General features: G+C 33.3%; 1 protein-coding gene and 1 long non-coding RNA gene across 2 annotated transcripts; both read left to right on the top strand.

The window, feature by feature from the left end:
• Nucleotides 1-3117: 3117 nt before the first annotated feature.
• Nucleotides 3118-7456, top strand: LOC131930998 (uncharacterized). Its single transcript, XR_009384210.1, has 3 exons — nt 3118-3153; nt 3822-3945; nt 7394-7456. It is a non-coding gene; the product is annotated as an uncharacterized LOC131930998 (long non-coding RNA).
• Nucleotides 7457-7758: 302 nt separating this feature from the next.
• Nucleotides 7759-17871, top strand: LOC131930997 (adhesion G protein-coupled receptor E5-like). The gene is made up of 8 exons (XM_059287674.1): nt 7759-7830; nt 9024-9174; nt 9502-9571; nt 10484-10550; nt 12003-12088; nt 14102-14228; nt 15451-15492; nt 17755-17871. Exons 2-8 carry the CDS (start codon nt 9036-9038, stop codon nt 17812-17814), a joined length of 591 nt encoding a protein of 196 aa, XP_059143657.1. The 5' UTR covers nt 7759-7830; nt 9024-9035; the 3' UTR covers nt 17815-17871.
• Nucleotides 17872-18251: the final 380 nt, after the last annotated feature.

Raw genomic sequence — 18251 nt, 5'->3', positions numbered from 1 at the left:
TTTATCAAAAACACGGGAAAAAGTACTCTAAAATAATGCCTTTCTTCAAATGAAACTCGCATCTCCCTAGCCTGGTAATCTAGCTATCGATATAGCCTAATTTATCTTTCTGTATTTAAACCCACCCAAATCTACAGTTTCTATCTGATTTTATTTTATTTAGCTATCTAAAATTAATATTAAAATCCTTGCAAAAGGTGACTATGTCTATAAGGACTAGACTACACCCCCCTTGTAGCAACCGTGGCTCTTGTGACCTCACCTTGACCCCCAAGTACGTGTTTGGTACTGCTTGTGGGAAAAAAAATTAAAATGACGTCACAGTAATTTCAAATAGCTGTTCCTCAGCAATACCTATGCTATAGGCCTAAAGATTAAAAAAAAAACTGAACTCAACGTGACTCCGAAGAAAAAATACGACATGGACTGTTATTAATAAGGGGTCTTCCATAAACAACGTCACACTCGTAGTGGGGGGGGGGGGGGATCCGTAATTTTGTGACGTGTATTGAGGGGGAGGGGGTCAGATAGTGTGACGTCATATTTTATTTTTATTTTAAAAAAGTAATGTTAGAAACTGAATTTTAGCCGCTATTACGCGTTTTAGAAAACTTTAAAAAAATTGTAATATAAATTAATTAAAATATCCTACGTTGGTCGAGCTCAGTCAATCTTTTAGAAAAAAAAACGATGTTTAAAAAAAAATTCAAATTCAATATTGAGGAGGGTGGAGCGGTTTTTGGCTGAGGTGTGACGTCATTTTAGGGGGGGGGGGCTGTCTTTTATGATGGAGAGGGGAGGTAAAAATCGTAAAAAAAAAACGTGACGTCATTTATGGATGACCTCAAACAATTTACAGTTAAGCCATTCCAAAAACATAAATAACAATGTGGTTTGGCTATCGAAATGGTTAACTTTGGTTCACATATCAGACCCTTTCTAATTTCAGCTAATCTGGTCAATTTCATTTTCCATCACCTGAACCCAAAACTTTCAAATTACAATTAATCTGAATCTAGGCATTTTACAGTTGAAGACTAACATTTTTACCATGCCAATCTTTAAAAGAATATAAGGCATAATTTAAAATTGAAAACAAAAGTGTAACTAGACTACATTAGTACACTTTAAATTAGCTAAATGTTGAACTTAACTGCCACTTTTGTTACATTGTAATTGTAATTTTTTTTTAAAAAGTTGTTTATAAGTTAAACATTAAATTGCAATTCGACAAGACTTTCAATGTCATTTTAGAGTAACATAAACTTCTTTTATTTATAATATTAGCTATATTAAACGATTAATTAGAACAGTAATGGCGTGAGACTGCTTTAACCGCGATTAAAAAAATAGATAAAACATATTGAGTTCTTGTCCGAAGAAAATTTCCTAATTTTTTTCCCTGGTCTGGTCACATCCCATAATTAAGCTAATCCCAGAGGATTAAGCTATACCCAGAGGAAACATTACTAGCAAAGGATGTCTAATCAAACCCCACCCTCCACACATTACTAACACGCACACCATAGACCAAATATCTAATCAAACCCCACACATTACTAACACACACCATAGACCAAATATCTAATCAAACCCCACCCTCCACACATTACTAACACACACCATAGACCAAATGTCTAATCAAACCCCACACATTACTAACACACACACCATAGACCAAATATTTAATCAAACCCCACCCCCCACACATTACTAACACACACCATAGACCAAATATCTAATCAAACCCCACACATTACTAACACACACACACACACACACACCATAGACCAAATATTTAATCAAACCCCACCCTCCACACATTACTAACACACACCATAGACCAAATATCTAATCAAACCCCACACATTACTAACACACACACACACACACACACCATAGACCAAATATTTAATCAAACCCCACCCTCCACACATTACTAACACACACACCATAGACCAAATATTTAATCAAACCCCACCCTCCACACATTACTAACACACACCATAGACCAAATATCTAATCAAACCTCACCCTCCACACATTACTAACACACACCATAGACCAAATATCTAATCAAACCTCACCCTCCACACATTACTAACACACACCATAGACCAAATATCTAATCAAACCCCACCCTTCACACATTACTAACACACACACCATAGACCAAATGTCTAATCAAACCCCACACATTACTAACACACACCATAGACCAAATATCTAATCAAACCCCACCCTCCACACATTACTAACACACACCATAGACCAAATATCTAATCAAACCCCACCCTCCACACATTACTAACACACACACCATAGACCAAATGTCTAATCAAACCCCACCCTCCACACATTACTAACACACACCATAGACCAAATATCTAATCAAACCCCACACATTACTAACACACACCATAGACCAAATGTCTAATCAAACCCCACCCCCCACACATTACTAACACACACCATAGACCAAATGTATAATCAAACCCCACCCCCCACACATTACTAACACACACCATAGACCAAATATCTAATCAAACCCCACCCTCCACACATTACTAACACACACCATAGACCAAATATCTAATCAAACCCCACACTCCACACATTACTAACACACACACCATAGACCAAATGTCTAATCAAACCCCACCCTCCACACATTACTAACACACACCATAGACCAAATGTCTAATCAAACCCCACCCTCCACACATTACTAACACACACCATAGACCAAATGTATACTCAAACCCCACCCGCCATAAATCACTACCACTTTTGCCCAGGCACCATCTAACATACATTTCATGCTCAATTAATGTTGGACAAAAACTATTTTCAGTGACATTAGGCTACCAAATGAAGGAGAAAACTTGACTGTGGGCAGCAATGTCGTGTCGGTAACTTCCCTTGGTGCTGTACAGAATGTCACTGTTAACTTGATTTTTTCCGTCCAACAGGCAAGTCACAGCCATCCAAAGTCCATTCTATCTGTCAAAACTATTGATGAATTATTTAAATTTAATAATTAATTTTGCTTTATTTTAAACATTTTGTTTATTAACAAGTGTCTGGTTTTTATTATTCCTTGCAGTCTGAATTGAACTCACCTCTGTGTGCTTTTGTTGACACCACATTTAGGTAATATTATTTTATATTGTTATATCCCATTTCTGACAGCTGTATAACAGTTGATATATTTAACCGGACATTTAAAAAAATGTATTCTGTTGTAAAGTGTGTTTCGGTACAGGGTCGATGCTGAACGTGACGAACGAGGTATAGATTGAATATAGATGAGACAAGGCGGCTTGATCCATTTCTATAATTTTATTACATCAATACATACACTCATACAGCTTCATCAACAGCAGACACAGAACAAAGATTTCCTAACACAACCTCACAAGACGACGACAAGAACAAGACTGACTTCCAACTATCTTCATAACAACCAAAACATTCTCTCTTACGTCACATCCTTATTTATTCACGCATTCATAATCTTTTATTAATACGGCTACACAAATACTCTCAAACCATCGACAACTTTATTAACCCCGTTCAACCACACACATACTCTCAAACTCATTCCATACACTTAAGTCCATTCACAACATATACCAGTAATTTAATAGTGGCTTCAAACGTAGTTTTAAATTGAACTATGGGATATACATTTGTTTAATTGTATGAGCTTAAAATCAAATCTACAACCAATGCTAGCATTCAAAATCAAATTAACTGAGATAAAACTGATACACTTGTACTTTAATTAACTGGCCTACAAAATCTACTTTCTATTTCAGCAAAGGGACAAACGTCTACTGGTCTGATGTAGGCTGTCGAATCGTCTCTCAAAACTTCACTCATGTGGTTTGCTCCTGCCAGCATATGACCAACTTTGCCGTCGTTATGAGCAGGTTTGAAAATGTAAGCATTTTATTATATCTTCTCCAGATCAAGTACATATTGTAAAATTTTAAATTTATTCATCTAAAATTTTAAACTCATACATTTGGAAAATAAGACAATAAAATTTTACTTTTATTATTTTATACTTCCCTATAGATATATAAATATAGGCCTACCTATTTTAAATTTTTCAAACAAAACACTCCAGGCACTGCCAAAATTTTATAGATCTAGCCTCTTTTCAAGAAAAGCAGAAATTTCCTGATATTTTATCACCAAACAAGAAATACAAGAAATAAAGCACCCCCTAGATCTTTATCAGCACACACAAAACTAACGAGAATTCCATTTTAAAAAACCAAGTTAAAAATAATGGCTAGAATAGTGTTGTGTGTGCTTTAAATAGAGGCAGAGATGTGCAAATATGCAAAGTTTTGCCTTAATTTTTCTGTGCTAAGACATGCATAAATGTCCATTTAAATATGGAAATATCAGTTTTTTGTTGTCTAATATATAATGTATTGCCTACTCAAGATTGAAGAAGCATTTATACAAAAGAGATAATTAAAATGGAATCATTCAGTACAGTCCTCTTAAATGAAATTATTTTAGACTTTATCTTAGTGGACACCAAGTGATGCATAATTGACATTAACACTCATATAACAGAAATGTAGAGTCTGCACTATGTCTGGCCACCTTTTCCATACATTCATATAACAGGACTGTAGAGTCTGCACTATGTCTAGCCACCTTTTCCATACACTCATATAACAGGACTGTAGAGTCTGCACTATGTCTAGCCACCTTTTCCATACATTCATATAACAGGACTGTAGAGTCTGCACTATGTCTAGCCACCTTTTCCTTAAACTCATATAACAGGACTGTAGAGTCTGCACTATGTCTGGCCACCTTTTCCTTACACTCATATAACAGGACTGTAGAGTCTGCACTATGTCTAGCCACCTTTTCCATACACTCATATAACAGGACTGTAGAGTCTGCACTATGTCTAGCCACCTTTTCCATACATTCATATAAAGGAAATGTAGAGTCTGCACTATGTCTAGCCACCTTTTCCTTAAACTCATATAACAGAAATGTAGAGTCTGCACTATGTCTAGTCACCTTTTCCATACACTCATATAACAGGACTGTAGAGTCTGCACTATGTCTAGCCACCTTTTCCATACATTCATAAAACAGGACTGTAGAGTCTGCACTATGTCTAGCCACCTTTTTTTTATACATTCATATAACAGGACTGTAGAGTCTGCACTATGTCTAGCCACCTTTTCCTTTTGACCTCCACATATAACAGGACTGTAGAGTCTGCACTATGTCTAGCCACCTTTTCCTTACACTCATATAACAGAAATGTAGAGTCTGCACTATGTCTAGCCACCTTTTCCTTTTGACCTCCACATATAACAGGACTGTAGAGTCTGCACTATGTCTAGCCACCTTTTCCTTAAACTCATATAACAGAAATGTAGAGTCTGCACTATGTCTAGCCACCTTTTCCTTTTGACCTCCACATATAACAGGACTGTAGAGTCTGCACTATGTCTAGCCACCTTTTCCTTAAACTCATATAACAGAAATGTAGAGTCTGCACTATGTCTAGCCACCTTTTCCATACATTCATATAACAGGACTGTAGAGTCTGCACTATGTCTAGCCACCTTTTCCATACACTCATATAACAGGACTGTAGAGTCTGCACTATGTCTAGCCACCTTTTCCTTTTGACCTCCACATATAACAGGACTGTAGAGTCTGCACTATGTCTAGCCACCTTTTCCTTACACTCATATAACAGGACTGTAGAGTCTGCACTATGTCTAGCCACCTTTTCCATACACTCATATAACAGGACAGTAGAGTCTGCACTATGTCTAGCCACCTTTTCCATACACTCATATAACAGAAATGTAGAGTCTGCACTATGTCTAGCCACCTTTTCCATACACTCATATAACAGAAATGTAGAGTCTGCACTATGTCTAGCCACCTTTTCCATACACTCATATAACAGGACTGTAGAGTCTGCACTATGTCTAGCCACCTTTTCCTTACACTCATATAACAGGACTGTAGAGTCTGCACTATGTCTAGCCACCTTTTCCTTTTGACCTCCACATATAACAGGACTGTAGAGTCTGCACTATGTCTAGCCACCTTTTCCATACATTCATATAACAGGGCTGTAGAGTCTGCACTATGTCTAGCCACCTTTTCCATACACTCATATAACAGGACTGTAGAGTCTGCACTATGTCTAGCCACCTTTTCCTTACACTCATATATCAGGACTGTAGAGTCTGCACTATGTCTAGCCACCTTTTCCATACACTCATATAACAGGACTGTAAAGTCTGCACTATGTCTGGCCACCTTTTCCTGGCGCGTCCTGGTTAGGAATGTATGATAGTTGTAGTACATCTAGAGCACAGGTTCTCAAACTTTTTCAGTGGTGACCCTTTTTTTACTTAGGCTACAATGGAAGAAATGATTTTCTTCAAAAGCAATTTTTAAAAAAATGAATAATGTTTTTAGAATTGCTTTATTTGAAATTATTTTTAATAAATTATTAAGGTTGTTAAAATTATGTGTTAATAACCAGCTTCAAAATGCATGGGTGAGCTTTTATTAATGCTAACCTTATGTCAATTTTCAACATTTAATTATTTTCTTTTATATGAAGACTTGAATATGCATTTCTTTTAGATGAAGACTTGATTTTGCATTTCTTTTAAATGAAGACTTGAATATGCATTTCTTTTAGATGAAGACTTGATTTTGCATTTCTTTTAAATGAAGACGTAAATATGCATACATGCAGAGATGTGTCGACAATGGAGCTAAACGTGGTGTTTGCAATCATCATAAAATTTTAAATTTTACATACACTGAGATTGACAAGAAATTGTTTCACCATCTTCAACATGTAGGGTTGAATGTGCTTTCTCAAATGGTGTGAGGGTTTATTTTACTAGGCAATTTCCAATGTGGCATCATATGCTGCTTGCACTAATGTTGCCGTTTCTTCTTAAAAACGTACTGTTCTATCATGTCTTTGATGATTGCACTAATGCTGCACTTTCTTGTTAAAAACTTAGCGACCCCTGATTTAGAAAATTCTAACCTGTGTTTTAAAGAAAGCCATTGGCTCAGTGACTTGAAAAGTCATCATTTGGTTCACCACCTGTCATGTACTGCCAAGTACTTGGAAAAAAATGTGACGATAATATACAGACAAATAGGCCTGTATTTACATATACAGATATATATATATATATATATATATATATATATATATATATATATATATATATATATATATATATATATATATATATATATATATATATATATATATGTATATATCTGTGTGTGTGTATATATATTCAATGTTTCATTAAAAGCTATTTAACTTTGTAATTTTTGTAAATTATTCCAGAGAGATGATGACCCAATACTGACCTGGATGACCAAGATAGGAATTTACATATCACTTAGCAGCTTAGTTCTTGCATCAATAATATTTTTAGTTTGCTGGAAGTACGTGCTATAGACATCCTTATAAACCTGTTCTTATATTTATATATATATATATATATATATATATATATATATATATATATATATATATATATATATATATATACGATTACACCATAACCTCAACATGTATGGCATACACTTATTTCATTATTTGTATTTATATACGTGCCAAAATTTCTATTGTGCTACACAGAATAAATACTGTTGACTCTAGAATTTTATTTCCTAACAGGCATACGGAGTGACAAGAATGTTCTCCATTTAAATTTATGTAGTTGTTTGGCTGTTGGCTACATCCTGTTTCTGTTTGGGGGTGATAAAACGGAGGACAAAGTAGGTCAACATATTTGGGTGGTCTTTTGTAAATTTGCCAACAATTTAATTTTATCATTTTAATTAACACAAATTCAGGTGTGGATGTTTATATATATGGTTCCATGACAAATCATCTCAGGACAAATGATCTCAGACAAAATATCTCACGGACAGATGATCTCAAGGACATATGATCTCATGGACAAAAAATATCAGGACAAATGATTTCATGGACAAATGATCTCAGACAAAATATCTTACTGCAAAATGTGTATAGTACTTTAGATTATTTCAGTCGATTTTAACATTTTAAAACAAAATTGACTGTCTTTAGGATTTTTACATAATTGTGAGAAAAGGTTTTTGGCATAGGTTTGTCACATTACATTGAACATGTTAAAATTGGAATTAAAAATATAATATTCGAATATTCAAAATAAGTTTTCATAGACAATGTAGGTGGGCTTGCCGATCATGAGACAATTCTACCACATTAGGTGGACAAAACTATATCAAAGGGGATATCTCATTTATTGATGAAAGGGCTATGAAAATACACCTATGTAGCAATAAAAAACCAATTTCATATTACGAACCCATAGACCCAAACTTCCTTTTTGAAAACTGTTTCTCGTGTTTTGCCATTAATGTGGTTAATTTAATGCTATCATCATTTTCTTAGCCTTTTATGCATTTTATGTCCAATTCTTTCATATAAATTAATATTTCTTTATAAAAAGTAAGTTTGCTTAGTCTTTGGATGGTTTGTTTATTAAGCTTAAGTTATACCTCACAATAATTATGCATGAAGAAAAAAATCCACAATATGACATTCAATAAAAAGAAAGTTAAAATCAACTAAAATAATCCTAAATACTAAAAATATTTTCCTGTGAGATATTTTGTCTGAAATCATTTGTTCATGATATAATTTGTCCAGATATATTTTGTCCTGGTATTGTTTGTCCATAAGATATTTTCTCTGAGAACATTTGTCCTAAGATCATTTGTCCTGTCATATATATACATATATATATATATATATATATATATATATATATATATATATATATATATATATATATATATATATATATATATATATATATATATATATATATAAAGTTTTATTGAAGGTTTTCAAAAAACTATATACATATATATATGCATGTATATAGTTTTTCATGAGATTTTTTTTAATCATTCGACAGGAACTTTGTACGATGGTCGCCATTTTTTTACACTACATCTTCCTTGTAGTGTTTTGCATCATGCTAGGCGAGGGCGTCCTGATCCTCAAGACAGTCGTTTATGTGTTTGATACTTCTTCTGTTGCAATCGATATTTTGATACTGGCCTATGGTACTGTGAAAATACTAAACACTTAAAACCTAAATATAATATTTTATACACGTAGAACAAAAGCACAATAACTCAATTTAAAATCAAAGTATAAATCTGGTTTGATATCATTGGTTGATTACACAAAGTACTGTGCATAAGAAAGCTACTAAAAAGTTTGCTAAATTAGCTGCTAACAGTTTTGGTAAATCAGATATTATTTATATAGGCCTATATATATATATATATATATATATATATATATATATATATATATATATATATATATATACAGATAAGTTTGTGTTAACTACTATTTTGAACTAATGATTTTACTAAAATGTTTAGGTTTCCCTACAGTGATCATATCTGCAACTATGTGTGCAACAAACTTGCGTGGCTATGGGGATGAAACATTGTTAGTAACATTTGTTTCAACTTCCATCTTTCTGTGTTTTTTTTTTTTATTTTGATTGCTTTAATTTAGCTGTCACTTTTACTTTCTTTTATAAATATAAATTTTGGGAAGTACAGTGATCCTGTAAAAAATGAAAATTGAGATTTTACAAGTCTCAGTTTTGCAATCTGGTCTATTTCTATATCTGTTTGTGTGTGTATACACCACAATTGGAGTATGCTTTCAATTAGGTTGAGGAAATGTCATATATAGTATAATACTATTTTATAATTAGACTTCTTTCAACTTTTGAGTTATATCACTTTACAAGAAGAGTATTTACTTTATTTCCGGTTTGTTTGAGTTAGGTGGGAAAACATTCAAATATAAGTAGATCTATAAGATTGTATACACAGTACAGGTCTCTTGGTTTGTTTGAGTTAGGTGGGAGAACATTCAAATATAAGTAGATCTATAAGATTGTATACACAGTACAGGTCTCATAGTTTAAGTTAGGTGGGAGAACATTCAAATGTAAGTAGATCTATAAGATTGTATACACAGTACAGGTCTCATGGTTTGTTTGAGTTAGGTGGGAGAACATTCAAATATAAGTAGATCTATAAGATTGTATACACAATACAGGTCTCATAGTTTAAGTTAGGTGGGAGAACATTCAAATATAAGTAGATCTATAAGATTGTATACACAGCACAGGTTTGTGCCCTACTAGCCATTTATATCTGTTACACGTGATTTATGGGCCTATTTATTTTAATGTTTTACTTGTTTGAGAAAAATATTTCATAAAATAGTTATTGGTCAAAATGTGTGCTTTACTACAGGTTGAAAATATTAGTAACAAAACAATGAAATGTTTGTATGTATAAAAACCTAATTGCTTTAAACAAAATGTTTTTTTTTTAAATACAGTTGCTGGTTAAGCTCAGAAGGAGGTGTCATCTGGGCCTTTATTGGTCCTGTCATTGTCATTATGGTTGTAAGTAATACAGATTTTCTAGTTTTAATTTATTGCTTAAAATTCCCTGCCTCCAAAGCTTAGTTGTATAGGGGGGGGATATGAATTAGTAGCGACCAAAAGAACTTAGACTTCATGTTTTCCGAGTATGGGATTCGCCTGGCGCTGAGGTTGTAATTTGCCTGGCGCTGAGGTTGTAATTTGCCTGGCTCTGAGGTTGGAATTTGCCTGGCTATGAGGTTGGAATTTGCCTGGCTATGAGGTTGGAATTTGCCTGGCTATGAGGTTGGAATTTCCCTGGCACTGAGGTTTGAATTCGCCTGGTGCTGAGGTTGGAATTTGCCTGGTGCTGAGGTTGGAATTTGCCTGGTGCTGAGGTTGGAATTTGCCTGGCTATGAGGTTGGAATTTCCCTGGCACTGAGGTTGGAATTTGCCTGGTGCTGAGGTTGGAATTTGCCTGGTGCTGAGGTTGGAATTTGCCTGGTGCTGAGGTTGGAATTTGCCTGGCGCTGAGGTTGGAATTTGCCTGGCGCTGAGGTTGGAATTTGCCTGGCACTGAGGTTGGAATTTGCCTGGTGCTGAGGTTGGAATTAGCCTGGCGCTGAGGTTGGAATTTGCCTGGCGCTGAGGTTGGAATTTGCCTGGTGCTGAGGTTGGAATTTGCCTGGCACTGAGGTTGGAATTTGCCTGGTGCTGAGGTTGGAATTTGCCTGGCTCTGAGGTTGAAATTTGCCTGGCACTGAGGTTGGAATTTGCCTGGTGCTGAGGTTGGAATTTGCCTGGCTCTGAGGTTGGAATTTGCCAGGTGCTGAGGTTGGAATTTCCCTGGCGCTGAGGTTGGAATGACTAAGTTAGTGTTGACAGCTAGTCAAGTTTGACAGACCAAAGACTATACTTTCAAAAACAAAAAAAATCTAGTTAACACTATGCATGACATTTTCACATGTAACTTTTAAGATTATGTGTGGGGGTTGAGGCTATACATGGTTATTGCATCTTAACAATAAACGTTTAAGAGGCAAAAATGTTTTATAGACTTGCTGTGTGTTTCTATTCAGATCAAGGTCCTAACAAAATAATAGCTTTGAAAATAAAAATGAAATAAATGATTCAATTGTTGGAAAAATATATTTTTTTTTAAGAAAAAAACTATTAAATAAATTTAATGTAAAATTAAATATTCCTTGGATAATGGTTTATTTGTAGAACAAAGAAACAATCACAAATATCTACTGTATATATAGAAAGGCACTGGTTTTTAACCAGAATTCAAATGTATTCAGCTAAAGGAGTAATGCTATTATATCAACAGATCAATGTCATAATTCTGGTCTATGTTATAATATCAACAGATCAATGTCATAATTCTGGTCTATGTTATAATATAACAGATTAATGTCATAATTCTGGTCTATGTTATAAAAAAAAACAGATTAATGTCATAATTCTGGTCTATGTTATAATATCAACAGATCAACGTCATAATTCTGGTCTATGTTATAATGACAATGCTGAGGACAAGAGCCATGAGAGATCAATCTCACTTTAAAAGAGCGACGTAAGTTTTGTGTACATCTTGTTGAAAAGAAAGCAACTGTTTAACTCTACTTTAAGCATGAAAACAAAGCAACTGTTTGACTGTATTATTGGGCATGAAAACAAAGCAACTGTTTGACTATTATTGGGCATGAAAACAAAGCAACGTTTTGACTGAATTATTGGGCATGAAAACAAAGCAACTATTTGACCGAATTATTGGGCATGAAAACAAAGCAACTGTTTGACTGTATTATTGGGAATGAAAACAAAGCAACCTGTTGACAGTATTATTGGGAATGAAAACAAAGCAACTGTTTGACTGTATTATTGGGCTTGAATGTTTGTTAGAAATAATGAGATCAAACACTGATGCATATAGGCTTAGAACAATGATGATAGAGGATATGTGACTGCCACATAATGATGTTAAATGACTACTTAATATAGCCACATAATGATGATAAGTGACTACTTAAAATAGCCACATAATGATGATAAGTGACTACTTAATATAGCCACCTAATGATGTTAAATGACTACTTAATATAGCCACATAATGATGTTAAATGACTACTTAATATAGCCACATAATGATGTTAAATGACTACTTAATATAGCCACATGATGATGATAAGTGACTACTTAAAATAGCCACATGATGATGATAAGTGACTACTTAATATAGCCACCTAATGATGATAAGTGACTACTTAAAATAGCTACATTATGATGATAAGTGACTACTTAAAATAGCTACATTATGATGATAAGTGACTACTTAATTTAGCCACATAATAAGTGACTACTTAAAATAGACACATAATAATGATAAGTGACTACTTAATATAGCCACTTAATGATGAAAAGTGATTACAGCAAACAGCCATATAACTGATGATAAGTGATTACTTAATACAGCCATATGAAATCTTTGTCAGATGATTAATGATTATTTCAAACTTCTTACCAATATTAGTAACTAAGGCCATTCCTACAACAGTATTTGTAGTTCATGTCTTACCAATATTAGTAACTAAGGCCATTCCTACAACAGTATTTGTAGTTCATGTCTTACCAATATTAGTAACTAAGGCCATTCCTACAACAGTATTTGTAGTTCATGTCTTACCAATATTAGTAACTAAGGCCATTCCTACAACAGTATTTGTAGTTCATGTCTTACCAATATCAATAACAATCCTATTCTGACAAAATTAAGAAGAATGCCATTTTTACCCAAATTATTAACCAGCGCTATGGCTCTAAGACAGTGGGTAGTAAACTTGTTACTAATGTAAATAACCAGTGCCATCTTTAACCCTGAACCTAATCTTAACTTAAAATATTGTGTTGCCACTACCTCCACTTTTTATGTAAATAGATTTTGTGTAAAAAAAAAAACTTTGTGAAATAAAATCTTGTTGGTCTGATTGAAATCAATTTGATTCCAAACATAGGACAGCCATCTTTTTGTGGTGATCTAATCTGATCATTGTCTTGTAATGGAGCCTGCATGAATAGCCTAGCGTACCTTTAACTCCAGGTCCTACAAAATGTTATAACTAAAAAAAACAAGAACTGTCGTATTGATCTTGTTGATACATTTATGTTTTGCTGGTTGACTGGGATTGTGACTTAGTCCTGTGTTAACATACAGGCTAGTTACAAACATTTTTTAATTTTTTAAAAATTTCAATTGATTCCTCTAGTCTAGAGTGCCTGCATCATTATTTAGGTCAAGATCCAATGACAATGAAATGCAACATAAACATCAACATAACTAGATTTTAATTACTTAAAAAATGAATTAATACATAAAGCCATTTATAATGACATTACAAGTTTCCATTAATGCACTGAAAAGAAGAAAATAAATAGATTTTCTTTAAATTTAAATAATATATATAAATAAATAATAAAAAAAAAGCTGGGCTATATATATAAACAGTGCAGAAAAACTTGGGTCACTATAAGATCTGTTGGTGAAAAAATAGATTATAAATCTGTAATGTTTTTATCTTTTGTTTTTCAGTTCAGCAATGTGGGCTCTTCTAGTGTTGTCTGGCCTCCTAGGCACCACCTGGGTTGTGGGCGTCCTCACCCTTATTGATGACTCAGTGTACTTGCAGTACGTTTTCGTCGCTGTGAATAGTTCGCAGGTACTAGCATTCTCAATCATTTGCTTCTTGTTTTTGGTTTTTTCCTATAGTTCAGGCAGCTCTTTTAGATTTTCAATAAATCAAATTTTTTAGTTTCTTACAACTAAAAATCTATTTAGTTTCCTACAACTAAAAAACTATTTAGTTTCCTACAATTAAAAAACTATTTAGTTTCCTACAACTAAAAAACTATTTAGTTTCCTGCCACTAAAAACTATTTAGTTTCCTTTCCTAGAACTAAAAAACTATTTAGTTTCCTTTCCTACAACTAAAAAACTACTCAGTTTCCTTTCCTACAACTAAAAAACTATTTAGTTTCCTTTCCTACAACTAAAAAACTATTTAGTTTCCTTTCCTGCAACTAAAAAACTATTTAGTTTCCTTTCCTACAACTAAAAAAACTACTTAGTTTCCTACAGCTAAAAAACTAGTTTCATTTCCTACAATTAAAAAAACTATTCAGTTTCCTTTCCTACAACTAAAAAAACTATTTAGTTTCCTACAGCTAAAAAACTATTTAGTTTCCTTTCCTACAACTAAAAAACTATTTAGTTTCCTTTCCTACAACTAAAAAACTATTTAGTTTCCTTTCCTACAACTAAAAAACTATTCAGTTTCCTTTCCTACAACTAAAAAACTATTTAGTTTCCTACAACTAAAAAAACTATTTAGTTTCCTACAAGGCAAAGACTGCAACTCAGTGTGTAAGTGTTTATGCTAGCATAAAATAGAAACCTTGACAATATATTATGGTCCTACTGTTGATGGTGTTGTAATGAATGCATTAGACACAAAGCCAGAGCTTCCATACTTACAGATCTGGTCTACAGTTGTATTTAATAAACTTACACAGTCAACCTAGACCCTAAATCTGTACCTATACCTAGCCTGTACCTGTATGTGGACCTAGATGTATACATACAGATAAAAAAGTAAATTACCTTTTAAACCTGACGGTCTGTAGGTCAAGTGAAGTAGCGTTCACTTGTTTCTGTGACCTTGGCATATGAAGAGATAGTGTGATCAGCACTATGCCCAGCCGCCTTTACTTTCCTTAATGTGAGTTAGGTACCCATCAGAGTTGGGTGGACTCAGGGATTGTCTAATGACTTGAACCCTGATTTGAACTCGAGACTTACGGGTTAGCAATCCATCTCTCTACTGCCAGACCACTCCATCTCACACATACAGATAAGCATACCATTATTTTTATTATCCTCAGGGTCTCTTCATACTTTGCTTCCAGTGTCTTGGACAAGAACAGGTACTTTACTTTCTTCTTATGTTTGACTGAGGAAATTTTTGTTTTAAATTGAATTTGTTAATTTAAACTATTACAAACTTATATATCAACACAAAAATGTTTACCTAAAGCTGTTTAATGAACACAAACAAAACTGTTATAACATTTAAGAGCAAAATGTAGGACTAAGTCTTAATTTTATGTACAAACAGAAATGTTAATGTTCACTGTTAACCCTTTGAGGACCAAGGGACATGTTTGTCCCATAATTTCAAATAGACACCATACGAAATTGAATAAAACATTTATTATATCATAGACTTAAGAGAAATAATTCTGGACTCAGAATATATAAAATAGCTTTGTTGCCATAATTATGGGAACTTTCCGTTTTTAGACCACTTTCTAAGCTAAAGTTTAAATTTATATATAAAAAATACTGAGTGATACTGAGAGTAATGACTGGTGGGTTTTCAAAAGTTTACTGTTTATGTATTAAATTTACATGTGTTTTTTGTAATAGTTGTGCTTGTTTTTGAAAAAAGTATTTTTTGTGTGCTAGGGACATGTATGTCCCTAGTGTCTGGAAGGGAGCTAACTTTTTTTATAGATATTGCTAATCATGTGTTTTAACAGAATAAAAATAGTCTCAGAGCCTTTATTTACTATCACTAAACAAAAGATTGAGCTAATACTGTTTATAGACAAAAATGACAATTAAAACAACTTGCTTCTTGATGAAAAAGGTATGAATTTTATTTGGAAGTTATTATGGAACGACCTACTCCAGTCTCAGCATAGATTATCACCATTACAATAGGGCATACTTCTTTTTCCTGTCAATGTTCCCTCTAAGCAGTGGTGTTGAACCTGCCGCCCAGTCATCTTGTAAAATAACATAATACTTTTAGAGCACAGCACACACAAAATGCAAGATGCATACTAGCTTTTCCCCCTTAAGAGTGAGCATATAATAGTGACATAAAACTCTCAAATAGAGGAAACCTGACACGTATCTTCAGTAGAACCTGATTTGTCCAAAACACAACCATCAAACGTCCTTAAGAGGTTTGAAAAAAAGGAGACCAGAGCTAGATATTGGTTTTGACTAGAGACATCAGAAAACATAATTTCAAATAAATATTTTTGACGAGTCTGGGAAAATAACAATAGTTGTTGATTGTAATGAAGATCCCAATGCTTTTTCGGCATTTTAAAACCCTTTTATTTTGAGTGCTTGGTACACCTGATTGTCAATGCTAGTGAACTGTACATGAAACAGAAGAAGACTCCCTTCCCAACTGACTAGCAAGAAACCTGTGAATTTATAGGAATGAAATTAGTGAAGGGACATCTTAAGCTTCCAACCTTGAGACTACTGGTCCACTGAACCTGATCTCCAGGTGTCATACATACGTTGCTTATGTGATGCCAAGATATAACTTTAAAAAGTGTATTTATAAGTAAATGAGAAATGAATGCAATCATGGGTACAATGAAATAACTCAGCTTCAATACAGACAAATGATTTGGGATTACATGAAAGAAATATCACCTCAAGAATTGTTCTTAGCAACAAGAAGTTGACTTCAAAACTACAACCTGAACACAAGTTGATAACTTCAAACCCACAACCTGAACACAAGTTGATAACTTCAAACCCACAACCTGAACACAAGTTGATAACTTCAAACCCACAACCTTAACACAAGTTGATAACTTCAAACCCACAACCTTAACACAAGTTGATAACTTCAAACCCACAACCTTAACACATGTTGATAACTCAAAATAAAAATATGCATGTGGTGTGTGCAAGAGAAGAGAATGAGAACAGAATGGACAATATATATATGATGTCTGCCATGTTCATGTGTGTTACTTAACATCACATAACTGCTTCTAGAAGCTCTATTAGTAGATGACTTTACACCCATAAATGTCAACAGTGTGTTATCATTACTCATATTTTCCATTTCTAATGTACCAGAGCAACCATTAACGTTTAAACACTTTTGAAATAAAAATATTGATATAAATCATACTTTAATCATTGATAATGTTTCCCTTCCCGACCATAGGGACATGTATGTCCCATGCTGTATCTCAAAAACTATTAAAGATATCGGCAAAACGTTAACAGTTTTGAATTCTACGTGTCATTTTACTACTAAATGTGTGCTGAGTTATATAACATTATGTATGGAAGGGTTTAACGTATTCTAGAAACTATAAATTCTATTTTTTTATTTTAACTGATGTTGCTTTTTCTCAAAATTCTAGGTTCGGGAAGCACTCAGGAACTTATGGAGAAGGCATACTTCATTTTGTGGTGCCAATTGAGGATAAAATTAATGCCACTTTAACTATATATTCTGGTGTAGTAAGAAGTCACCCTGCAAAACAAAAAGTGTGAACTATCAAGTTTATAATATAATTTAAATTGTTTTTAAAAAGCTCAAAGTTTTAACTGTCAAGATAATTATTTTACTAAAATGGTAAACCAAAAGTTTAAAATTAATTATATAATGTAAGAAATCACTTTATTTTTTGGCGACTACTAAATTAGTATATCAGGTGCATTCAAGTATTATTAAAATACTACTAAATTAATTTTATTTGCCTAATAAAAATAAAATTTTCCTTAACATTTTTCCTTATTATTGTGTAAGTAATTGAATTAAAATGAAATAATATTTGATTTAGAATAACAACAAAACAAAAGAAAATGAAAAAACTTCAAATTTTTAGAAAGATTTTTTTGGATTTGAATCTTTTTA

Source organism: Physella acuta, unplaced genomic scaffold, assembly GCF_028476545.2.
Source record: "Physella acuta isolate Inbredline_101_S28 unplaced genomic scaffold, ASM2847654v3 ptg001874l, whole genome shotgun sequence".
In the NCBI taxonomy this organism is placed as follows: domain Eukaryota; kingdom Metazoa; phylum Mollusca; class Gastropoda; family Physidae; genus Physella; species Physella acuta.
This window is presented reverse-complemented; position numbering and strand designations above follow the sequence as displayed.

Excerpts from the sequence above, each read along its gene's own strand:
- LOC131930997 (XM_059287674.1), top strand. The coding sequence starts at position 9,036 with ATGGTCGCCATTTTTTTACACTACATCTTCCTTGTAGTGTTTTGCATC. Across the intron at positions 10,551-12,002 it reads CTGTCATTGTCATTATGGTT|ATCAACGTCATAATTCTGGT; the intron begins GTAAGTAATACA and ends TAATATCAACAG. Across the intron at positions 14,229-15,450 it reads TCGCTGTGAATAGTTCGCAG|GGTCTCTTCATACTTTGCTT; the intron begins GTACTAGCATTC and ends TATTATCCTCAG.